We start from the raw sequence: 13,323 nt of genomic DNA on the forward strand, positions 1-13,323 counted from the left end.
AAAAAAAAAAAAAATAAAAAAAAAAAAAACATACAGACGAATTGAGTACCTCCTTCTTTTGGGAAGTCGGTCAAAAACTAGCTCTCGCCCGCGACTCCGTCCGAGTGGAATTCAAATAAGCAATAGTGAGTAGTCCATGTGTTCTTCCAGACTATCCTCTACGTCTATACCAAATTTCATCGAAATCCTTTCAGTCGTTTAGGCTACATACTCTAACATCTATCCATCTATTTAAACTTTCGTTTAAAATAAAAATTCATAGTATCATTATTCAGAGTCGATAGATTGTCACAAAGCGAAACTCTTAGTGTGGAAACTATGGAAATTCACAAAAACTTTTGTCGTATTGAACCAGGTGTTTTGGAATAAAAATAAACAAATATGAGTAATTGTTTAAAAGCTTACCTTACGTACGAAGTAAGGCAGTCGACTCAAATGAAGTGACGTGTTTACGTCATTCACCTCCACACAACTCGAGCTCCCGAGAGCGTAGCCCTATAATAATTCACCAACTTTCATCATTTTCTATTTTACATTAATTCGCGTATTACGCACGATTACCGGAATACCAGTGCGCTCAGTTTATAAACACTGTGCTATATGTGATATTATTGTTATACTAAACTAGCTGTTCTCATGCGACTTCATCCGCATTAAACTATAAAAACCTAATTTTATTATTTACATTTGTCAAATTATCAGTTGCAAAAGTCAAAATCGAATCGATATCGAACCATGGCAACCTTGATTCCTTGATGTTGGCAGCGACTTATGGTCTCTTTCCCACATTAGGGCTTTTATCAATTTTCTGTAACCATTTTTGTTAGTTAAATGAATTTATTTATTTATTATTTATCCAAAATATTTACCCCCAAGTTTAATGGCGTTAAAATATAGAGCCTAAAGCGTAACGTAAGTGTAGGGTTTTTTATTAAAGAAAGAATTATTCAAAAATATGCTGTAATTGCTGACATCTTAGGCAACAAAGAAGTGTGTTAACGTTTTATCATATTAGTATAGATTGACATATGTCCAGAATAAACATGAAAGGAATGTTTTGCACCCATTTTTAAATAAATAACGCGAATGATTAAACATACACAGTTAATGTTAAGAAGTGTGTGATGAATTGTAGACTAAATTCGACCAATGGGTGACTAGTACGTTAAAATTTGATTTATTAAACGTAGGTTAAAATTACCTACAGTGGAAATTCACGGTTATGAGGTTACACGTACGATATCTTCTGTGCAACATTCTTTATACGCATTCCGTATATAATGATTTACGAGGCAGATTATGTCGCCATATTTCAACTTGTTTTATTTAACTTTTCGCCCCGCTTACTTCGGCCCGTTGACACACAGGAGAAATATTGCCATGTAATTGCAAATATTTCTCTATTTTATAACAAAAACTTTTATACCGTTAAACGATAAAATCAATTTTACTCTATTACCCCCAAAAATATACTTTTTTTATAATAAAAGGTGGCAAACGAGCAAGCGGCCACCTCAAACCACCGAAATTGAAAGCGACCGCTGTCCATAAACATCTGCAATTGCAGATGCGTTGCCTACCCTTGATTGACGGAGGAGGAGACGCACATAAAGAGGACATTTACTCTTCCTATGCGTCTCCTCTACCGTTAAATCCACTTCTCCTTCCCATCCTTTCCTCTTAAGAAAAGGGTGGAAAGGGAAAGGGACTAAAATTAAGCATCCGGCACCACACTCATCAGACGAAACGCGGAATTGCTTCCACTTCACGCCTGTTTTCTGTGTGGTCGTGGTATTACACCGGGCGAGCCGACCCATTCGTGCGAAGATGTTAAAGCGGGCTCTACCACTGTTAAGTTTATTGATATGGATGTCATCGTAGTTAAGTTTACCTTAACATGTATCACCACACTGTTCTCGGAACAAAAACTTTATTATTAACAAGATTTCTCCCGCGTAGGACTAAAAAAACTAAAGTAAATATCCTATGTCTTCTTTCGCACTATGGTCAACACATATTACCAATTTTACCGTGATCCGTTCAGCAGTTTTAGCTACAAACTCTAACAATTATCCATCTAAACTTTTGCATTTATGATGTTAGTAAGATTGGTCTACGGATAATGTATCGATAGTCACGGCATTTGTCTAAAATGTAATCCGGCCACTAGACACGGTATGAAAGGTCTAAAGTAAGTTTATACTAAAATGTATTTGAAACGCTTGCAAAGTTTCTTTATGATAAAGAATTCTTCCAGCAGCGAACATTAACTTCAAGCCGACATCTTTACTTCCCTATTAACGTGAAATCTTCCTTGTTGCAGGGTGAAAAAGACAACGGAAAGAACTGCATTCTGTCGTGCGAAAAAAGAAAAGCTGACGACGCAGATATTAATAAGGACTTGAAAAAGGTTTGTGACAAATATTATTATAAAATCGGCTTTCTTTTGTTTTCTTTTAATACCTGTTTTGGGTTTTTTGTAATATATTAAAATGTGTTTTTAAAACTTTTATAATATAGTTTTCCCGTGTCTTCGACGGTGGAATTAAAAAAATAACTTAATAAGTAGCCTATTAAAATAGAGTAGAGAAATTTTAGCGAGATTTTTTGAGCTGTTTTGCACATACATCCATCCAAACGTTCGCATTTATATTCGCATAGTATTTTCTGAACTTACTAGAAACTTATCTTCTAAGGTAAACTTATCTTTTATGTTCGTAACTTACAGACCTCTCCAAACTCTTAAATCAAACCTAAGTGTTTTTTTATAAAAAGATACGTGAAGTCTACTCAAAGTCTTGAGTCGAGGTGAAACTTGAGGCGTTTTTATCGACAAACTTGTATACAACGTAGTTACTGAAGTGAGTTTTCTTTACTTAAAGGTTCTTTACATTGCTGAATATACGTTAAACATCTATGCAAGATCGAGTCAAAGATAAATTTATTTTAAAAAAAAAATGTCGCACAATGCATAATGCCATCCACATTACTAAGAACCTTACTGAACTGAGAAATACGAGAGATGGTCAAAATAAGGCGCACACTCTCTAAAATGAGGCTGCACAGAGCAATAAATAAATAGAACTAACAATAAAAATTAAAATTGTTAATATTCGCTTACCCGATAGCACAATAGCTGCGTTTGTCGTTAACATGTGTATTGTACACTGTACACGTTACGTAATGTGTAATGTGTACATTGCAACTGCACTGGCTTCTGTTTAGTATTCCATGTCACCGTGTAGGACGTGTGCCGATTCGGAACTACCGGGACCACACTTACTTGGTTACATAAAATTCATCCTTGTACTATAGAAAGTGACTCCGATTAATTATTGATCGAGTGTTATAGATGTTTATACATTTATTGTTAACTAGCTTTCGCCCGCGACTCTTTCCGCGTGGTATTAAAAAAAAAAAAAACAAAACAAAGCTGATGTGTTCTTCCCGACTATCCTCTACATCTATGCCAAATTTCATCATTTAGGCTACAAACTCTAACAAACATCCATCCATCCCTCCATCCATCCATCCATCTAAACTTTCGCATTTATAATATTAGTATTAGTATGATTGCTAGCTTACTACTGTATCTAGTAAAGTCAGACAAACAAACAAATATTGAAACGAAATTTAAATGTAACCGCGTCTCAAATGATAAGGCCACGTTAAACTCCAAATACTATTAAAATTTAGACATTGACAAATTGTGGGCGGCGTTTAAAAAGAAAAATGTTCAAGATTCGTTTCAGAATTCGGCTGGATATATTTTTTGATTCTTTACATTAATTCGTTTGACCTTAGTTAATTATTTTAAATTTTCAAATTCTAATTTTAGGATTGTTTTCCATGAGACTGCGGCGACCCAGTTATGGCTTTCGTTATCATTTCCTTTCGTGACATTAAATACTTCAAATGAGGTTAATTGCGGTGAAAAGTGACTTCAGTTATTCCTATAGCGCTTTAACATACTATTTGATACAAAAAGTAGAAAAAAATGTACTGAAATTTTAATTTTGACAATATTCCTATCTATGTATTAATAGATTAACGATTTGTATAAATACATGACATAAAAGTTATTTATATTTTTTAAGCATAGCCTATGTTACTCAACGATAACGTAGCTTTTAAATTTCGAAAGAATGTTTGAAATCGGCCCAGTAATTTTTTAGTTATTTCAATACGTACAAATATCCAAAAATACAGATCTTTCCTCTTTATAATATTACTAGCTGTTGCTCGCGACTTCGCCCGCGTGAAATTATAAAAGTAATAAAAACATAGCCCATGTTACTTACAGAAAAATAATCGTTCTAATGGTGATAGATTTTTTGAAATCGGCCTAGTTATTTATGAGTTATTTCAATACATACAAATGTCCAAAAATACAGATCTTTCCTTTTTATAATATTACTGTAGAAGTATAGATTAAAGAAGATGGTAAATGACAACAGAACACTTCAAATATTTCAGTACATTACAAATAGAACATAAATAATTACTAAGTAATATCTATGTAGATATATAGGAGTCGTAGCGGTGAAACTATTCAAGATTTATTACCAGCTTTCATTGGGGTCTGTCATGCGAGCAAGCTGGCCTTTACAGGATAGGTGACCTAGCCCATGTTAATAAATTATACTACCTTAGTTTACGATAGTTAATTATTACATGTTGCTAGAATCTACTGACCCCTATCTATACTATTATAATAAAGCGTAAACACACACTTCTTTGTTGCCTAAGATGTCAGCAATTACAGCATATTTTTGAATAATTCTTTTTGTAATAAAAAGCCCTACACTTACGTCACGCTTTAGTCTATATATTTTCACGAGATTAAACTTAGGGGTTAAATATTTTGGATAAAATTCCTAATGTGGGAAAGAGACCATAAATTGCTGCCAACATCAAGAAGCAAGATTGTCATCATGTCATGTCATTTTGACGTTTGCAATAGAAAATTTGACAAATGTGTACAATAAATTGAAAAATTGAAATAATTGAAATGCGGATGAAGTCGCATGGGACAGCTAGTAAGGCATAAGGGTGCAATTTCATTAGTCTATAACTCTGTTTAATCGACTGATGAAAATCGGTCTACGTAAAACAAGCATCGTGGTGCGGCTCAGTTGACTCAGTCTCTAAATAAAAAGAACATAGAAACGTGGTAGTAGAAAACTGTTAGTTTTTTCTACAGAAACTCTATTACCAATGTACATTGTCATCTCGCTTATTCTATTTGAATAAACTGAGATAGCAATATGTTTTTGTATAATTGGAAACCGAGTGTATTATAAGACGATTTTCTTTTGTTTACTAAAGCAAGTGCCCAAGAGCGACTCCTACAAACTACATAGTGATGTTGTCACTTCATCTATTAAAAGTTCTGCAATTGCTTGTCATTTGTTGCATTACAAATAATATAACACAACGCCCCAGATGTGTTCGATCACGCGACCGCCTCGTCTGAGATACTCTATTGTACCAAGTGAGGAAGAAAAGTTATAACACGATAACCATAGACTTAAGAATAAAAACACATAATCTTACTCTTACTCATTTTTAAGGCTAAAGTTTAGATTGATGAAAGGATTTTATAGTAAAGGATGATATGGTTTTATAATATTACTTATAGAATAGGTATACGGATATCTAAGAAATTCGGTACAGATGTTGAACGTAGTCTGAAAGAACACTGGCTACATTTTTCTTTTAATTCCGTGCGGAAAGATTCGCGAGCGTAAACTAGTGTTAGAAAAATCTTTGTATAACGTTGAACCGTGCATTTTATTTTAGATGACTTTTTAGCTTGCTTTTTTTATTACCTTGTTTTTTGTCTCAAGTCTACAGTGTTTGTGGTCGTCCAACACTTCTAGAGTCGGGGTCATTTTGTTTTCATTATCTCCACAAATGGCGCTCGGGGGTCGCTTTGAATTTACGAGGAGGGGCGCACTTTGCCCTAATTTAAATACATTACCCGTCTTGAAAGAACTGCGGCAACTTTGTACTTATAAACTAACTGCACGGTTAATGAACTATTGTTACAGTTAAAGTTTACGGTTAAATATTTTAACGTTCACATTACGAGTATGTGTGTAATCCTCATTAAATTAAAAAAATAAAGTAGACCAAGAGATTATGTGTCCAGACTGGACATTGAGTAATACTAACAAAACATGTATTATGTTCTAACATGCTCATCTCACAAGCAGATCCCTTTGTTTGAGATGAATAAGCTTGGATGTTTGAGAGTTGCGGTGTTGTTACTAGTTTCTGTTTACGAAATTTAATCTAAAGACTTCGTATTTATAGCTATAGATGTCTGTACATCATAAATATAATTGAGTATTATAGTTATATTAGCTTTTGCTCACGCCTCCGACTGTGAAATTAAAAAAAAAAACAAAAGTAAGCCTACATGTTCTTTCAGACTATCCTCTATATCTGTGCCAAATTTCATCGAGATCTGTTCAGCAGTTTATGCTTCAAACTATAATAAACATCCATTTAAATTTTCGCATTTATAATATTAGTAAGATTGTTCCTCGCGTTATTCATCATCATCATCATCATCTCCTTATCCTACTCCCATAGGATCGGCGCAACAGGTTTTTGTCCTCCACATAACTCTATCATACGCCATCTCAGTCATCACTCCCTTTTTGATCAAGTCACCTTTTACACAATCCATCCATCTCTTTCTAGGTCTACCTCTACCGATGTACCCTTCCACACTCATAACTAACGTTCTTTAGATTCGGCACTATTTTTTGCGGCCTGTCGCCTGCCTGTCGCGAACCCTACTTGGGATTAATATTTTCCTCACATTATAGTTAGAAAATTGTTAATTATACTTGTTAGTAACTAGGTTTTTCGTTCCTAAGAGTCGTATCTCAATTAAGTAGAAAAGAATATCATAAAATTATTCTAGAAAACATTTTTCTCTTCACGACATTAACATTCAAATTTTTCAATTCAATATAATGTAGAAAATAATTCAATTCAAAGCAACGTCTGTTGAAGAGAATAAGAATATATTAAAAGAACAAAAAGTTATGACACAGAACAATGGTGCTTGCGCCAAAAATATCACAATCCGAGCGAATCCCGGACAAAACATCTGCTGTTTTATAAATTAAATCACATCTCAGAGAAAACCGTTTTTATATTTTATGACACAATCATTTTGTTCATCTTTCTTACATAGAAATAGAATATTTTATATTGTCATGTCATTTTATTTTACGTCGTTCCAATTTTACTGCCTTTTCAATTACGTCATTTAAAGGTCAATCATATTTAATTTATTACTAACTTTCGCCCGCGATATTGTCCGCGTGGAATTAATATAAATCTATCTTCTACATTTGTGCCATATTTCATCGACATGCATTCAGCAGTTTAGACTACAAACTAACAAACATCCTTCACATGTCAATTCTACGTCTTAAATACATTCAAGAGAAAGAAGCTTGTTTATTTTTGTTTAAATAACGATGAAAAGGTCAGATTTCAAAACCACTTAAAATAAATTCACAAAGTAACACCCTAAAACAAAATAAATTATGACATTAACATCAAAAATAAGTACAAAGGGAAACGCACGCTTATGCGGGGATAAATAAAATGCCCGTAACACCCTGTAGAATGTTTCGTTTAAAAAATAACTTTTCTCATTTCGCTGTCAGGCATACCCATGGAGGAAACTTTCACAAGTAATTCTAGAGCTCAATTTCCACGAATTTTCTGTCAATTTATTTTTTTTTAATATTACTCTGATGTTAAAGAAAAAATTCCAAAACCAGGATATTTTTTATTTAAACTGCATTTCCTACTGGACTGTATCCTTCTAGATATCTAATAATTACGAATTGCGATATCAATTTTAAAGTTAAGATCGCCTTTAAGTGTTATTTAATATCAAAACTTGAACCAGTTTTTGTATACTGCCAGTAACATTTGGCATCTTTGCCAAATATTAGAAAGCACAGATGTTAAACGTTGTTTTTTGTTTACAGGCAAAACTTGAAACCAAAGCACTAAAGGCGAAGAGGCCCGGCTTCACAGACGACCGTTACAACGAGACATCTTACTATATTGAGAATGGTATGAATTTACAAAAAATCAATAGAGAAATATGGCACTGTTAAACTAATAAAACACAGATTATGTTCATAAACCGAATGTAGTGCGTTAACATAGAAATACTGATTAAGGTAAAAGCTGTACAGAAAACCGTCAATACAAGGTTTATAGTGAAAGTAATTTTCTCCGCTATAGATGGCGTTGGCAACACTTGTGTAACATACTGGCTATACATTAAGTTGTCCGACCGCAAAGCTGCGGTCTGCGTCCGATACAGATCATTCGAGTCTTTAACAACAGTTGAGTTGAGGTTGCGGCGGTGAACGCTTCCGTTTCTATAAACACCCAAACTACTTTATACCAGTCTAGTTTGAAAACTATGCCTTTGTTACAACTCGGTTTTAAGTTACTATTTTCATAGCTTTTTGATATTACCTGAAGATGGTAAAAAAGAACTAAAATTGCAAAAGAACTGTTGTTTGTGTTATTTTTTAGGAGCAGTCCGATATTGTGTGATTGTTATTTCCAGGCCTTAGGAAAGTTTATCCTTACTACTTCACGTTCACCACCTTCACCAAAGGAAGGTGGGTCGGGGAGAAGATCTTGGATGTCTTCGCTCGTGAGTTCAGAGCTCACCCAGCAGCGGAGTATGAAAGATGCATCAGGGCTGGCACCCTCACAGTCAACTACGAGAGAGTCGACCCTGACTATAGACTCAAACATAACGACTTACTTGCTAACGTCGTTCACAGGTAAAACTTTACCGTACAATTTATACAAATTGTCATCTACATCAATGATATTTTTATACTTTTCAAGATTACACAGTACGTAGTCCACTTGATATTCATATCTCATAATTGTTATGTCCAATACACGTACAGGTTGAAAAAAATACCTCGTATCCCTGTGTAAAATTAACTCTTATTTCTTACTTACCTCTTCACAAACTATATAAATTCTATTTGGAAGACCGGTGTGGTACTATACAATATTAAAGGACTTCAATTTTCTAGCATACGATCTTGTAGATATAATCTAGGAGTTTATAGAAATAAGCCTTAATGCAGCGATCACAAAGTCTAAGCTTGTTTGTACATACAGGCCTATTAGATTGGCAAACAGTAAAGAATATTCAGCACCGAATGAGCATGCGAGTGCACAGTTCTACAATCAAAGTGAAATGTATTTTTAAATAGGTGATTTGTGAATGTTCTACATCGTTGACTTTACTTCTATATTTTTATCAACACGTGGTACTTTCGCTCACGCATGTTCATTTGTTGTTTTGTTCTCGTCTTATTTGTACATCATATCACGAGAAACAATACAAGGTACGACGGACTCTGAGCAATTTTCAAACACTACAGCTCATGTACACTCGCCCTTAATGATTATATCTTCGTTATTGAGCTCCGTGATTTTCAATTTATATTCGTTACTTATTCTTTCTACTTAACACTAGACAAGTTTCAAACTCTACACTTACCTAATCCAAGTTAGTGTGAAACTTTATTCTTCATTAATAACTTCTTTCTGTTTTTCTTTAGCTTCGAATTCTCCATTAACGTTCCGATCGTGAAGTTTTAAAAGTGCTTTACTTTCTTGAATCAAAAGATTAGTTCAGCATTTAAGTTTTACCAGTGTAACGTTTGCTACTAAAACAAATAACTTTTTGTCGTTGATATTTTGCTCAGCGTCCGAGGCACTTTTAGGCCAGAAGCCTGACGTGTGTATCGTTGCAGGCACGAAGTACCGGTCACCAGCCAACCGATCACCCTCGTACATATCGACGAGGAAATTGTGGTTGTCAACAAACCAGCCTCTATTCCCGTAAGTGGCAAATGAGACAGCCATGTTTATGTGTAATGCTTCAATCATTCCTTTTATATCCTTTGTGATGCATGATATTTCTTAACTTTATCACTAGTGGTAGTCTTATGTTCTAGTAGTAGTTTAGTTTATGTTTTTAGATCATTGTTCTATGCTTTTGTCCTGTTTAATGCGTCCATTCTAATCGTGACACAGCTTCTGTAAAGACTTTACATGTTTATTGAAACAGGAATAAATACACTTAATGTAAGTATATCTATAGATTTCTCAAATAATGTTTTACGATATTAGGGGCCTGTCCCACCAAATTGTTAATTGTCTGATAACAATCCAACGTGTAAAACATGTGATGGCAATATTTAGTTCCCTTATCTGACAGTGACTTTTTTAAGCTAAATGAGCCTCTATCAGTCAGTTGTGGGACAGGCCCTAACTGTTATACCAAAAACATTTCTGAAAGAAAATTTGTACAAATACAGAAAATATATTATACAAGAATTATGAAACTGATAAAAGAACTAACTAATTATTACAAGATATTCAACTCGAAACTCAAATCACGTGAATAATAATGATAGAAAATGAAAAATATTTAGATCAAGTTTTAGTAACCTAGTATTTTCTTTAGTTAATCTTAGCTAAAAGTCTAGGTACTCTATATATGTAGCTCAAAACCTTTTGGGGTGCTAATGCACAGTTTGTCTCGCAAGAAATATTCAGCAGTTTTCCATGATGAAAGGGCTCTCGTCAAAAGACGTCCTTATTCAAGTTGGCTTTCGCTTCTAAGACATCGGCGCAAGCTCTTTGAGGTACATTAATAAATTAGACGTCGAGCAACGAGATTGCGTTTTACACTTCATTCGTAATATCTTAGTTAGAACACTTCTAAGAATATATCTTCTACGAATTGCCATTAAAGTTAAACATTGTATAATTTATTACTAACTAATCACAAATTACAAATAAAAATATTCCGTATTACTTACAAAATAAATTCCATTATCCTAAAACCGACAGTCCAGAAGTCCAACCATTACCAACACGAAGTAACCAAGCAAATTAACGATGCTATAGTTATTACGATTTGAATTTTAAAAATATTTTTCAACCTTTGAGTCTTTGTTATTCGTCACTTTGGCTGTAACAAAGTGGCGATTTTTATTTTAACACAAAGCCCCAAGTGACCGACCGTGTCCAATTACTTTGATTGATGCACCACAATGGGAGGTCCCGAAGTGCTCGTGTAAAGCCTACTTTGATATATTATTGCCATTTTAATAAAAAAAAATCGACCCCATTCCGATTTAAACAGAATTATTGATTTCGCGCATGTTCATAAGTTATTGCAAATTTATTTGGAAAAAAATCTACAATTGAACATTTCTGATGTAAAATGAATTACCAATTATTTTTAAAGCATTCAAAATTATCATCAATTGAAACTAGATTACCTACGAAAAATAATGTTTTTTAATGTCTATTATTTTATTTCACACTACTACATATAAAAACACACAACATAAAAGTCTGGACAATTTGTTCTAAGCAGTTGTAGTTTATAGAAAATCTATTTTTGTTATGCTTTTAAATAGAGTAATACATTTAAGTCTATGTCCAGAATTCTGGCCTTGAATCTTGATTATTTCTCGGTACATGAAAAGTATATTTTGGAAACTATGAAACAATTTCTAATTGTAACAAGAATTACAATATGTTCTTTTGCACCTAAACTTAACTTAACTATTCTTAAATCTGTTAAAATTTTAAATAAAACGGACATTATTAAACTATGGGATTTAAAGCTGTAGACGAATCTTTACGAAAGACTGTAAAAGAAGTAAAAAAATCATCATCAAGCACTGCTTACGTTGATTTAATCACAAAAGTATGTGACGTCATAGGACTATAACTTGTCCTTAATGAATAATTCTGTCCGTGGTGGGCCAGGCATGAGACTCCAGTGCTCGCTAGTCCCTTGCGCATCATACACGTGGATGAGGAGCTACTCGTGCTAGACAAGCCTTGCTCGCTGCCGGTGAGTCATCGCGTGACGTCACAATCTCTGTCAGGCCCTGGTCACAATTATTACTGTACTCATTACTATCCCTAGTATTACTATACAAATTGAATTTGTTTCTTTACATCGTCTGGTCTTTTCAAAAGAAATCTCAGTAATGATTACATGAAAACCGCAGTATTAGAAAACAATGTTTTCAAAATAGGGACTGATAATGTTATAAAATTGACCGACATTGTCGTCGAATTCGTGAATATTGAAGCACTTGTAATTTCTCCCAAACTAAATTTTCTACCAGGGTCTGACACGAGATTGTAATCTGCACAAGTTTGGACCTGTTGAAACTCCAAACGGAACTGATGATGTGCGGTCTCTTGAATCCCACTTGAAAGTGGAATGTTGATCAATTTGCCTGAAAATAGTTTGTTATTTTTATCATTTTTACCGACAGGCACATAAACATCTCCATTCTCTCTTCAATTAATCTAAAGGATGCTTGTGATAGCCAAAATTCAATCACTCTTTAAAATTGGTATTTAAAATAGTTTTGCAAATTAAAAACAAACTCATACCATGAACTAACATGGATGGGTTTGAAGAGAGAATTTATTCGGCTCGCTTCTACAATTCGAAGAACATCGTAGCGCGAATTTTCGTTCAAAAGACTCCGTAACAATACTTTTTGAATCGCATGTTATAGCCTTTTTCATATTACAATCTCCAAACTGCACTGAACTTTCCCCCAGCATACTAGCACAAGTAACTCGCTTTTTGATCCAAAAATTATATCTGATTTTCTTTGTTTGTTACACATTTTTATGCATATAACTTTCTGGTGTTTTTATACTATATTAATTCTACATCACTCCATTAAGAATGCTTTCATCATTATTATTGTGTTTACACCTAACAATATTTTTTTTAATTTATTATGTATAAAAAAGAATATAATAAGAAAGAAATATTTAAAAATTAAATCTTGCTTATTCTGCGTTAAATTGTAATTATATTCAAATGTAACGTTTAAAAAAGTTTGATCAATTCGAAAAATCAATAATTGTTTTAGAATTGACGATTGATTATAATTGATTCGTCAGGTTCACCCGTGTGGCAGATATCGACACAACACAGTCGTTTTCATACTTGCCAAGGAATACAACTTGAAGAATTTGAGAACAATTCATCGATTGGACAGACTAACCTCAGGTATGATTAAACACACGTACTCTTTGATGAAGGCATCAAATATGACGTAGATCCTAAGTTTTTGATTTTTCATAATCGATTACTCTATGGCAGTAGAGCTGATCACATTATCATCGTGGTATCATAGATCCTATCAGACTATATTCTACAAAATTCTTAGATTAAGATGACTGTCA

At 33.7% G+C, this 13,323-nt stretch overlaps 1 protein-coding gene across 2 annotated transcripts in view; it reads left to right on the plus strand.

The window, feature by feature from the left end:
• Positions 1-13,323, plus strand: part of LOC106099624 (RNA pseudouridylate synthase domain-containing protein 2-like) — a 220,197-nt gene that overhangs the window by 202,097 nt on the left and 4,777 nt on the right. For both annotated transcript variants that reach the window (XM_013278217.1, XM_013278218.1), the window contains 5 exons: positions 2,324-2,410; positions 8,025-8,112; positions 8,621-8,843; positions 9,837-9,924; positions 13,039-13,147. In XM_013278217.1, the coding sequence (XP_013133671.1) occupies positions 2,324-2,410; positions 8,025-8,112; positions 8,621-8,843; positions 9,837-9,924; positions 13,039-13,147 (595 nt within the window). The remainder of the gene's footprint in view (positions 1-2,323; positions 2,411-8,024; positions 8,113-8,620; positions 8,844-9,836; positions 9,925-13,038; positions 13,148-13,323) is intronic.

The sequence above is a fragment of the Papilio polytes genome, unplaced genomic scaffold (genome assembly GCF_000836215.1).
Source record: "Papilio polytes unplaced genomic scaffold, Ppol_1.0 DF824102.1, whole genome shotgun sequence".
NCBI lineage: Eukaryota > Metazoa > Arthropoda > Insecta > Lepidoptera > Papilionidae > Papilio > Papilio polytes.